Source organism: Chroicocephalus ridibundus, chromosome 1 (genome assembly GCF_963924245.1).
Source record: "Chroicocephalus ridibundus chromosome 1, bChrRid1.1, whole genome shotgun sequence".
In the NCBI taxonomy this organism is placed as follows: Eukaryota; Metazoa; Chordata; class Aves; order Charadriiformes; family Laridae; genus Chroicocephalus; species Chroicocephalus ridibundus.
This window is the reverse complement of record NC_086284.1, coordinates 84,609,292-84,621,613: the sequence shown is the minus strand read 5'-3', so window position 1 is coordinate 84,621,613 and position 12,322 is coordinate 84,609,292. Positions and strand designations below refer to the sequence as shown.

General features: G+C 38.9%; 2 protein-coding genes across 6 annotated transcripts in view; one reads left to right on the top strand and one right to left on the bottom strand.

The window, feature by feature from the left end:
- Positions 1 to 6,420, bottom strand: part of OFD1 (OFD1 centriole and centriolar satellite protein) — a 36,151-nt gene extending 29,731 nt beyond the window's left edge. For 2 of the 4 annotated variants that reach the window (XM_063341818.1, XM_063341845.1), the window contains exons 1-7: positions 5,794 to 5,895; positions 5,559 to 5,660; positions 2,803 to 3,003; positions 1,876 to 1,944; positions 1,764 to 1,791; positions 863 to 970; positions 7 to 143 (exon numbers count right to left, since the gene is read on the bottom strand). In XM_063341818.1, coding sequence (XP_063197888.1) covers positions 7 to 143; positions 863 to 970; positions 1,764 to 1,791; positions 1,876 to 1,944; positions 2,803 to 3,003; positions 5,559 to 5,654 — 639 coding nt within the window. In that variant the 5' untranslated portion in view covers positions 5,655 to 5,660; positions 5,794 to 5,895. Of the gene's footprint in view, positions 1 to 6; positions 144 to 862; positions 971 to 1,763; positions 1,792 to 1,875; positions 1,945 to 2,802; positions 3,004 to 5,558; positions 5,661 to 5,793; positions 5,897 to 6,328 lie in introns of those variants that run through there. The other 2 variants (XM_063341826.1, XM_063341836.1) reach the window with 2 other exon arrangements.
- TRAPPC2 (trafficking protein particle complex subunit 2) lies at positions 5,964 to 12,117 on the top strand. Of its 2 annotated transcripts, none has more exons than XM_063342029.1 (5): positions 5,964 to 6,062; positions 6,769 to 6,878; positions 8,977 to 9,125; positions 9,898 to 9,979; positions 10,671 to 12,117. In XM_063342029.1, exons 2-5 carry the CDS (start codon positions 6,786 to 6,788, stop codon positions 10,767 to 10,769), a joined length of 423 nt encoding a protein of 140 aa, XP_063198099.1. In that variant the 5' UTR covers positions 5,964 to 6,062; positions 6,769 to 6,785; the 3' UTR covers positions 10,770 to 12,117. The 2 variants fall into 2 exon arrangements, with proteins under 2 accessions (XP_063198099.1, XP_063198109.1); XM_063342039.1 differs by lacking the exon at positions 5,964 to 6,062 and adding an exon at positions 6,348 to 6,481.
- Positions 12,118 to 12,322: the final 205 nt, after the last annotated feature.

Below are 12,322 nucleotides of genomic sequence, written 5' to 3'. Positions count from 1 at the left end.
TTATACCTTTTGACGCATTTCTGCTTGAAGCTGCTTCTCTATTTCTTTTCTATATTCATGAAGTTTTACTTCTAAAGATTCGTATTTCTGATGCTGGGGATAAGAGTCTGCAAACTGTTCATCAATCAGCTGAAGCTTCTCAGCTATAAAAAGAGAAATATATCCACCATAATTTAATTACAGTCACCACAGTTATCCTACCAATGACTGTAGGAACCTGTCTCTCTGTAGGAAGTTCCTTAGTTTACCTAAGTAGCACTGTCATAGTAAGATCTGTGTGGTACAACTGCAGAGGCAGTACAGAAATGCCATTTATCAGCTTTATGCCACACAACATATACCTGGGAGGAGGCACTTAATCGTTTAGGCACTATTTCTGGTGTTACATGGTCATTCCTCCCCTTTATCATGAATGGACAAGAATTCTCTTTTGCATGCAACTTTTAGATTGTTTGTAGTACTAATAGTATGCATGTTATAATTCAAAAACTCCTAATCTATGCCTAACTTTCACTGAAAAACTATGACAGAAAGAGAAGCAAGGGACACATTTACAATTATGTTTTCTGGAACATATTTCAGCACATAACATTTGTAGTCCATCTAAGACGTTATAGCTCTTAACTAAATGCCTAAGAAAATATCTGAGGGATTAAAAAAACCATTGTAACAGGACTTTTGCCTTATTTTAAGAAAGGTTTGAAAAAATGATGTACTAGTAACAGGTATGATCTCTACTTATTATTACTTTAGGGTGCATTTGAGTAAGTGATGAATGAATAGCAGTCATACAATTTATAAATCCATACCATTACCACTATGAAAATACGCGTGGAGACTTGCTTGTAGAGGCTGCACTTACCAAGAGATTCTCTGTAAGGAGGCACTGAGGTTGTCTGAGCTTCCGTGTCATGAGTTTCCTTACTTAGATGATGCTCGGTAAGTCCAATTAAAATCTGCATAAGAAAACCTATCAAGATCCAATATATTAGTTAGCTCTAATTTCATACCAAAACTGAATTTGAGCCTGCAATTTATGAAGTCATTTTCACTGTACAAGAAAACCTATTTGATTTACGGAAAGAACCAAGTATTTAAGTAAAAATCAGTACTACTAAACTATTGAGATTTTACTACAAGCATAATTCAGTCCGTCTCATTCTGGAAAAGCTGCCCTTTTGCAACTTTTCCTTTCATCCATGTCTCTTTGATTTCCAAGGTCATTTGAGAGTGTAGATTATTACTACTATAATTATGAGGTCATTAGGCAATAGCGGTTTCTGAAGATCAAGCTACTTTAGGCTATACAATATAGCTAGGTTTCATCGTACAGACATAAGAATTATTTCTTATATAAAACAATGGAACATCAATTAAATCTTTAACTTGTTTTTGAAGTACATTATGCAAGCTAGTACAGTCAGTTATGAACACCAAAATCTGAGTTTGCTAAAGTTAGCATGAAAAGCTTCCAAAGAGCATTATATTTAATACCTGATTACAGATTTTTTCAGTTCTAATGTTCGAGTCATTTATTTTATAGGTGAATGTTATCACTTAATCCACACCACAAATAGGAGTTGGATAATCCTGAATTATAATATTCACCATCCTGGAGTACTACAAATTTCAAAATCTGACTGAATCTGTATTATTCCATACTAACATACACTCAAGAAATTTGAGTTTCTATTGCTCGCGTCTTAATAAAAATGAAGCTGACAGAATTATCCTTGTCTGCATCACGTATAAACATATTGTACCTTTATTTTCCTTCCGAGTTCCCGAAGTCTGTAAGAAATAAAAGATGTTTTAGCCAGTCTATTTCATCACAACTGAAATTTAAGCTTGTTCTCAAAATCAAAATAACTTTACCAGTGATTTGTAAAGACTGGATTTTGGATTGATCCTCATTAATTGAAGAAGATCTTGCATAGTCCACAGCTTTGGCGGGGAAAAAAAGGTAAGTTCGAAAAGGTTAGCTAATTTAAAATAATTTCAAATATGTAATAGGCATTATTTTACAGTTGTAGAATGTTTTGCATTCAAGAAAGATCTATTTAGCGCCTTGTAAAACCATTTTCAGAGGCCTGCTGTTCTAGTACTACATTTACCAGTCTCCACTACCTAAGACATACAGAGGCCAGCACGTAGTTTCATGATCAACTGAAGCTGTGAAAAGAGATAGTTTTGTTTCCTCCCCATTCTGAATACACGCTCTTGCTACTTTCCTTGCCTCTTTTCTTGATTTATCATATAAATCAGATGAGCTCACTAACCCAAACAACAAATAACAACTCACCAGGTAAAAAAATTAATTTTCAGTTAGAAACAACTTCACCCTATCACATACTCATAGAGGAGAAACAAAGAGAGGACAAGGGCTGCCTTTTTCAGCCACAGCTTGTAGTTACAACAGCTTAAACTGACCATGAACCACATTTTCATGGAACTGAAGAGCCAAACAAGAGGCTAGCTTTAATCAGGATCAGTTCCCCAAGTGTTCTGTCACACAGCCTCACAAATGGTCATGCCAGACTGTGGCTATGGGTGAAGCAAACGTGAGGTTAAGAGGCTTGCGCGATGTCTTTCCAGAACAGCATCGTTAGCTTATTGCCAATTTAAAGTACTCAGGAAAATGGCCCTGAATAATGAAATCTTTTATGGAGATAATCAGAAGCTGTATCTGTGTTTGCATGTCACCGTCACAAAAGGGGATTTTTTTCAATTCTGTTGGAATACGACAACCCTCAGAAAGCAAAACTCCAAAAAGTCTTAGAAGAGGTAAATTACTGAACTTACCTTCTTCTTCTCTAATCCACTTTCTGGAAAGAAAACAGAAAGCGAATACTCATAGCCACATCTCTGTAGATGATCTGCCACCAAACTGTTGGAAGCTGTGATCAAAAGCGAACTGTCATCGCTTGGAACAGCCTGTGGCTGAAGTTCTCCACTTAAAATTGGGTGCATTAATTCATGGATTAGCTGGTTTCGGAGCTGTGTCTGATACAGAAAAGACATGATATTCAGTTTACATGTTATTCAATAAGAGTTTTTATTTTTCAAAATTCACAGGGACCCTCATTTTACTTGTACATGCCATATTACAACCTACATAACAGAAATGGGCAGACTAACTTCGGCAAAATTTAGAAGAGTGCTTGGGACATTGTGCGTTTCTTCAAAACACTCTAATGGTGGCTACAGTGATCTTTGACTTTCCCTCAAGATGTATCAAATGCAGGACTGAAAATAAGTATTGTTCTCAGTTAAGAACTCCACCCTAGTGCACCCAGCTTCATTTTTAGATCACTGCTTTCCTATTATCCTCCTCTCTGGCTTAAGTAAAGCCTGCCTGATGTGGCCTCAATTTCAGGCATACTTGGAAAACTCACTAGTCCTCTTCTGAGTCTCCTATCAAGAAGCTGCCAATGCCATCACAAAGGCAGATGGGAAAATAAACAGGAAATTCATTGTCTTGGATATCAATTATTTTGTAGGGAAGCAAAAGAGTACTAATAAAAAAAGCCTACAGGCATTAATAATAATTAAACTGCATTTTTTATTTGCATTCTATGAGCTCCAATAGAGAAAAGAAATAACGTAAAATCAGAAAGTCTCCCTCCTGTAAGAGGAAGAAATAATAACTTTCATTTCATAATTATACAAATTGTTCACAGCATACTAAAAGATCACAACAGAAATAGCATTTTTAAGCTTTCAACAGCAGGTATGCAAGAGCGATAAAGCTGATTAAAGAAGTAGTGTGCCACCAAAACTGAGATGAAACACCAAAACTTAACAAAGCTAGATCATCATACTAGACTGAGATTGTAGCATGGCTTTCTACAGATATTAGGCTGGTAATAGAAACAAAGACAACTGAAAAATTTGTTTTCCTTATTAATTTCTGAACTTGTCTAGTTTCAACCAACTTTGACAGAGATGACAGTCTCAAGAACAACCGAGACCAGCAACCTCTTCTACATCTCGTGACAAAGTGCAGGTGGAAAACACAGGGATAAATCCCTGTCCCTACTATGGGAAAGGCAGGCAGAAATTGGTTGTTATATGTTGGCCATTTCAGCATATCTGTAACTCCAGATCCGCTTGCCTCTTAGCAGCAGAGGCAGTCAGATAAGACCACAACGAGAAAGTTGAGAGTATTCTCATTAGAAGATGTAATCCATAAGAATCCATAAGAAATCCAACTGCATTAATTCTTCAAGTCAGAAGAGCTACAAAATCTTTAATATGATGTATAATCTTCTACACAAGGAAGACAAAGCAGGAAAATGGATTTAAATAGCACAACACCTGACAGACTATGAGTTAGATGAAGGAAGACAAGAAATGGTTCAAGCATTGCAAGCTTGGTATGGAAATCACTGAGGGAGAAACAAGTTGTTCTGAACAGGGAATTCTTGGCCCTAAGATTATCAAAAGTATTCTTAAAACACAGATCTTGGTTTTTTTATTTTATTTTTAACTTTAATGAATTTGACATAAAAAGCAGGAGCTAATAAAATTTGCTGGTAACACTAGAAGGCCAGAAAGATCAAGACAGCATAAAAAAATGCAGTCAGATGATGTTTAAAGACTAGCAAAACTGAAACTGCATGAAATACAACATTTCAGCATTTAAGTCCTAATATGAGTTTCTGCTGTAACACACGGGATATATTGTTTGGAAAAAGCAACATGTGGATGTGTCAATCAATTGCTAGTGCTACAAATGTAACATACCTCAAAAAGAGACATATGTAGCCTTCCACTGACTTTCACACAAACAGGGAAGAATTAATACCATTCTCAAATTCCTCTGGAAAGCTCACGACAATGATAATCTATTTCCTTTAAAAAAAAGGGGTAAAGACTTCGAAGTGATGCAGAGGACTACTGGGGTAATAAGCAATGCGATTTCTGTACCTTGACTTGCTTAGCATTGTAGAACAGAATGCTGAAGAAAAGGTACAACTGCTGCCTATAAATTCATCAATAGGAGCAAGAGCTACCTGAACTGAAAGATACTTTCAGCACAAGGAAAAAGGCCAGAGCAACCATAAATAAACCCAGGCTACAAACCAGAACAAAGTTTCACTCTTGAACATAACCGTATTCTAAAAGATTTTTAGTTTTAAAACAGTTTTAAATAGTTTTAAAACAGAACTGGAGTATTTTAGGATGATTATTCATAAAGTGTGCTTACTTATAGTAGGTAGTAAACACACTGTGACCTAAGAGATCCTTTCCAGTCCTATCCTCATTTATTCCTCTCTTCCCTACTTGGCTTTTTTCCTCAAGCATGGACATTTCCAAAGACCTGACACAGGCCTTTAACCTTTTTGAAAAAGAGCCCAAGACTAATCCACAAGGAAAAGCACTTCTGTTTAAGATGAATCTCATATCTGGCCAAAAAAAAGCTGAATACAAATTAGACTGTGGCAAAAACAATACAGCTGGGGAGAGTGGGATAGTTTCTTGGCATGCCTTTCACTGCTTTCAATGTTAAGTAGTACAGCGAATCACAGGTAGCACCTGCTGAAAATAAAGCACACCTTAAGTGTGTCCAGTACACCTCGGTTCTTAAAAGTCTGATAGAGCCTTTTCCGGAGTTCATCTTGGGACAGTGTCTCCCTTTCAACCGAAGCCATCCTGCCCTACAATACCAGGAAAAAAAAAAAAAAAAAAAAAAAGATATTATTGATTCCCAGCTCGATCCCCGGCCAGCGAGCGCCCCAGCCCCACCTCAGGCAGGCCCAGACTTTGCCGGCACAGCCTCCCCCTACGCACAGGGAAGGCGGCGGGCCTCGGCCTGCGCTTCGGCTCTCCCGTTCCTGCCTGAGCGGTGGCGGTGGCAGTTCCCCGGGGCTGGGAACCGAGCCGAGCCGAGCCCAGCCTAGCCCCGCTGGGCCCGGGGAGCGGGGCCGCGGAAAGGCCGCTGCGGAGCGCCGGCTCCCGGCGACGGCTGAAGCGTCACGGGGGCGCCGGATGCTGGGGCGGGGCAGAGCGGAGCGCTTCCGGGCGGCCGTTGGTAGCCGTTGGAGAGCTCGCGCCGCAGGGTAGGCGGCGGGCCCGGGGCGGGACCCTGTGGGCAAAGACACCCCCTCCATCTCTCTCCCTCCGTCTCCCGCCTGCTCCGCGGGCAGCTCCCGCGGCCTCCGGCCCTTCCCCTAGAGGCGGCGGTCCCGGCGGTGCACAGGGGAGCCGCCCGGGCTTCAGGGCGCTGGGCCGTGGCCACGGTGTTCGCTTCCCCCCCCCCCCCCCCCCCCCGCCACCCCGGGGAAACTCTGGGACTCCGGGGATGGAGCCGGGCCGTGGGACTTACCCAGGCCCGCTGTGTGCGTGGGAGGACGGTGCCCGCCGTCTGCCACCCTTCCCCTTTCTGCTGCCTGTCCGTAGGGCCCCGGGGGAGAGACGGATGAGGAGATTCCTCCGAGACGGGTGCACCACGTTACTTCATGGGATGGTTGCTCTCCAGGTCAGCGGGAGGGATGTCAGGGGTTAAATCATCAGTCAGTTGTAGAGTAAGAGTTTTAAGTAGTAGTAGTAGTAACTAGATTTACTTCCAGGAGATGTTCCTCTTTCTAAGGGTATTATTTTTGCCCCATTTAAGTATATATATGCATACCTAAGAAGGTCTTTATCTTTCTTTACCCTATGGTAAATACCAATAGGAAATGTGACTGACTTTCAGGAGCGTTTTCAGATGGTTTAAGAGTTTGTATATTGACTTGTCAGTAAAGCGTCTGTCTTTTTTTTTGTAAGGAGCACAATATTGAAGAATGTCTGGAAGTTTCTACTTCGTGATAGTTGGTCACCATGATAATCCCATATTTGAAATGGAATTTCTGCCTCCTGGAAAAGTAGAGTCCAAGGTGTGTTTCTTTTTCCCCCTGTGATACTATTGTGATGTAATTATGGTGCGTTTTCTTTTATAATTTTACAACGTATTAGAAGCCTGACCAGCATGTTGTTAAAAGTGTTATTAGTAGCTACTGTTTTCTGGGTTTTTTTAACAGAAACTTTGTCATAGGGAGTAGAACTCTGGAGTTCTTGAGTGTCTTAAAAATTCTTTGCCAGATCATACTAGTTCTTAATAAAATATCACTTCCTTAAATATTTGATGCTGTATGGTGAAGAATACATATGCTAGTCATGCTTTGATCACTGCTCTTAGTGTGTAGATCTTTTAAAATAGCTGTTCGTTATTTAATGCTACTTCCTGTCATTCTCTATTTTAAGGCATCTGTATACACTAATAAGATAAAGTAAGGAACATAAATTTAAAAGCTCTATTCAGTCCTTTATTTTTTATGCTATAAAGAAATCTTATTTTTGTAATCATCTTCAGTAGTCGTACTTGTTTTTAAGTAAGAAAGATTTAAAACTTGTACTGATAAATATTGAAAATGTGAGAAATGTAAGACTACTCAATAAGTAATGTTTCCAGTGGGAAAAGAACAAATTATCCATTGTGATATTACATCAAAGAAAAAATAGACTTCAGAATAGAAGTGCGTGCATCTGTGAGTGTATCTAAAAATGTCACTGATTTGGACAGCTTGGCATCATCTGTATTTTGAATTAGTGTCCCTTAAAAGACTGTAAGTAAGGCTAGTCGGGCTAGACTTAGGGAGTGTGAGGATGCGTCAGCGTCCTGGTTTGATAGTGGAAAAACTTGTTTTCTGTATTCTGCTAATGGAAATAACTTGGTTCAGGTATGGTTCTTGTCTGACTGAGGTTGAAGTACTAAATTTTCTCCGAAGAGAGAATCTAAACTTGATGTGCACTGAAGGAGAACTAGTAGACATTGATATGTTTTGGCAACTATTGCTTCTGTTTCTGAGACATGCCATTTACGAGTGAATTCAGTGCAGATGCACAGCTGCCTGAAATAAGTTGTTTGCATAACGTATGTGGTAAATCAGCATGAGCTTTTTCCCCTTAAACTTCACTACTTAGTCTTATCCTCTGGACGGTTTAATGGAACTTGCAAAGCTGTTAATGCCCTGAGCCAAATTTGATTTGGGGGAAAAATGTACTGCACTGAGGTGTGATAGTGGCATTAATAGCATCCCTATATTTTGAGAAACAGTGCAAGCCTACTTATGTTTCCAGTCTAATAGAATCTTACAGTGTGGTTTAGTCCCAAGTTTCTTTTTGGCAGATGTCCTCTAGTGTTCTAGTTAGTATACAAAGTAAATGGCTCTTTCTCCACGCCACTCCTGTAGCATTAGGACCAAACACTGTGATCACTCTATGCATGCCATTCGTGTTTTAATATAGGAAGAGGTGCAATTTACATCTGCAAGCGTGTATTTAATACCAGTTCCAGGATGTTGTTCTGCACTAGGCTCTTAGGAAAAAGAAAAGCCCCCAAAACAATAAAACAATTCTATGTTTCTAGGCAAATAACCTGAAAGAACAAAATCTTTAGGTGGCAATGTTATCTGTTTATCTGTCGTCTGTATCTCTCTGCTTTCCCCATCTGTCCCCCAACTTTTACACATTGTAACCTATTGTTCAATTTATGCCAAATTTGACAGAGACGTTATGGTCCAAAAAATGCTAAATTGCTGTAAATGTCACAAAAACAGGTGATGGAAAAGTAGAGGAAAAGATTTTTATCAGGGTCTCTGTTGTGGAATAAGTTTGCGGTGGGAGATTACTCATTGGTGAAAAAAAAGAATTCATGCTTGAATTCATTCCTGAGCTATAAATATAGGCTTTATTGGTTTTGCTCCTCTCAAGACTGTTTTTGTGATGACCTTTTTATTATGACCTTTTTTCTCCCTTAAAACCAAGTCTCATGACAATATATACTAGTTTCATTTAATTACAGGCACATATGTGGCAGAAAATAAGGCTACATATCATTTGAGCACTAGTTATTTAGCAACTTGAGCAAATTATCATTTGTATTGCACTCCTTTCACTGAATTACTAATCCTGTGTCTTCTGGAAATGCATTAGGATGATCATCGCCATCTCAACCAGTTCATTGCCCATGCTGCTCTTGACCTGGTAGATGAGAACATGTGGCTTTCTAACAACATGTATCTGAAGACTGTGGACAAGTTTAACGAATGGTTTGTTTCTGCTTTTGTCACAGCTGGACATATCCTTCCATCTTCTCTTTCCTTATATTTATATAGGAAAAGCCTTTTGCCAGAAAGGGTTAAGTTAGATGAAATGAGTTTGGAACAGATTTCTCTGGCTATTCACCAGTGTTACTGTTATGGAGTTACCAGCTTCAGAATGAAGCAAGCTGGGAGGCACAGCAGGTGTTGGAAATTGGGACTAATTGGAAAGATGGATTTTTTCTTTTGGAGGAGCTGAAATAGCCTAATGAAATGTAGGGCTATGGAAAGAGGAATGGGAGGGTCTGAGCAAGTTGATCAGATTTTTTATTCTCATCCCTTTGATAGGGCTAGAGAGGAGAAGAGGGGATAAACACGCGTGGTGTCAGTCACACCCATCTTGAAAATGTGGTGTCAAGGCTTGAACTTACGTACAGATAGTCCTAGAAGTGTGTGTTGTGAAACTTTTGTTATATATAGGAAGTAACATTGAATGTCATTTTAACTTCAGGGATATATAGCAAAGGTGCTGAAAGCATTGTCCGCTGTCACAACTGTCTAGCTTTAAAAAGATTCACCTTGAATAGAGAGGGGATTATTTTCATTTTCAAATATAGGGGAATTTAAAAAAATAAAGGTAACGTTTTCTAGATTTCATTGCTCCAATTATTTCTTTTAATGCTTCCTCCTATAGTCACTGCTATTTCATGTACAGCTAAACATTTTAAGTATATGTAGAATTGGGTATAAATGCTTATCTCAAGATATGTTACTTCTTTGTGAAAGTTCAATTTTCCTTAATTGCTTTACATATGAGATTTATAATGCTTCATGATGTGAGGCAAGAAGACGGAATTAAGAACTTCTTTAATGATGTGTATGACTTGTACATAAAGGTAAGAACCCGCTTGTTATGGTCTCACTGCAGTATTTTTAAGTGCGTTCTGCTGTACCTGCTCAGGCACGCCTGCATTATCAGGTTTCCTCTGGGGCCTGTGTAAGCGGAGAAGCACCTGTGGAGTCCACATTAGCCAGAGTTGATAACATATGACATAAAGGCTGTGTTCTCCAGTAACGGAATGGATTTTTCTGAATTTTTATAAATTGTGCTTTTTCGGAATTTATTTTCATTTTAGCCCAGTGATTTTTGGGGCAGTATTGTGTCATTAAGGATAATAATGGAAGCCAAGGACTATTCTGCAGAAGCCTGGTCGAAGCACTTCGCTCTCAGACCAAGTAGCCCGTGTTCCCACAGCCTGGCGGCACATCCAGTAGGTGGAGCAATCGCAGGCACCGACTGGGACATCGGCCATCTCGGCCTCCTACCGGCACTCAAACAATGCTAACTTCCAAAACAGAAATTTCCACCAGTGTCACGATGGATTTGTTCTGAGGAGCTGGTACTAAGGGGTGGCTGTGCACGTCTGCGGGGAGAATGCAAGGGCCTGGAAAGCAAGTGATTGTTTAGGAGCTCTGCGCTCTTAAGTGGCACTACATAGGCTGAAAGCTAATAGTAGTTGCTATTGGAAGTAATGTTTCCCAGTGCTGGGCATTGCGCTTATTAATGATTTTTCCTTCTTTCCTCAGTTTGCAATGAATCCATTTTATGAACTCAATTCTCCTATTCGATCCAGTGCCTTTGAAAGGAAAGTACAGTTCCTTGGGAAGAAACACCTTTTAAGCTGAATAATTAACTTTCCTGCGGGAGTCGTTTTTCCACACTTCCCTGATTATTTGAACTGTAGTTCTTCTGGTTAGTTCTCAGCATGTTTGATATTTATCTTTCTGAAGATTGGCAAATTGGATGCTGAAGCAGCTTTTTTTTTTTTTTTCCAATACAGTAAGAACAGCCAGGCTTCTCTAGTTAAAACGTATATTTTATGAAGTTTCCTTTTGTGAAAACTAAGTTTAAAAATGTCAGCGGCTGAATAGCTACAAACTGAGACACATGGGTGTCAACGTGTCTGCAAAATCTAAACCTCCTCTACAGGGTGTCTTTTGTTACACAAGACATTTCCAGTCATGTGACTTAGTATGAGCAAAAGAGAATTCTTGATTGTTTGGCCTGAGTGGTTAATTTTGTTATAAACTCTTCTACTTACAGTCCTTTGATAGAGAACTTACTGTGCAGACTAACCAGACTAACTTTACTCTTCGAGGTATTAAATCAGGTCCATATTAATATTGTAGTATGTAATGTATGTATTATAAAATGCTAAATAAAAAGAAAAGAAGATACATCAGCAAAGCTTTGTCTTCAATATTTCAGGAAGTTTTGAGAAAAAAAACCTTAGTTTTTAAGAGCAAAATTGCAAAGTTAACAGATATTTAGTGCAATACATGTTTAGCTGCAGTGTTGCATCAATGAAATAAATTAATAAAGTATATCAGAACAGCTGCGTCTGCCCTGACTTTGATTCTAATTAACACATGGGGAGAAAAAAAGAAATTAAATTTACATGTTTAAACCCACTTCTTTCCATTATCTCTGCAAGTGCTGAAGTTTTCTTTTTGAAAATATATTTAGACTAAGATCTTTGAACCATGAAACTCTTGTTTGTTCGTCGAGGTTTTAGAAATGCATTATTTGGCCTGTCTGGCTACTATTCCGTTGTAAAATGTGGCTAGGGACCCTTTTGCAAAACTTACCATCATTCCAAAATAGAAATTTTTAAATAGGTCATTTGGTGTGTATATATATATACCTAATATTTTGGTTGGTTTCACAGTCTTTTTAGTAGTCTGTTTCCTTTTGCAGCAAATCTGTATACGCTGTCGTCTTGGACTTTTTTTAAAAAAGTGTCTGAAAAGTAATTTCCAAAGGAAGAGGCGTGCTGCTCTACGAGGTACATTTTGCACAGTCTGTATAAATAAGGGGACCACATGCGTATGTACTTTAAATGTATAGTCAGTCATTATGTCTTTGTAATTTATGCTTACTGCTGAACTGTCACTGTAAAATATTCCACGAGAAAGAGAACGTGATATAAAAGTTGCAATATTTACCTTCAATAAAACACAGAATTATGCAGTATCGATGCCTGTTGAGTATCCTTGAAATGATTTAGAAGAAAACTAGATGATCACGGTAAGGCTACCTTTATTGGTGGGGTGGCAAGGGAAGATGGTAACACGTGTCTCTGCAGAATTATTTAATGAAAACTGCATTGTACAGCATTTTGATAATGTCATGTAATCTTGTGTAAATAAACTGATTTATTTATTTTGCTATATATGTG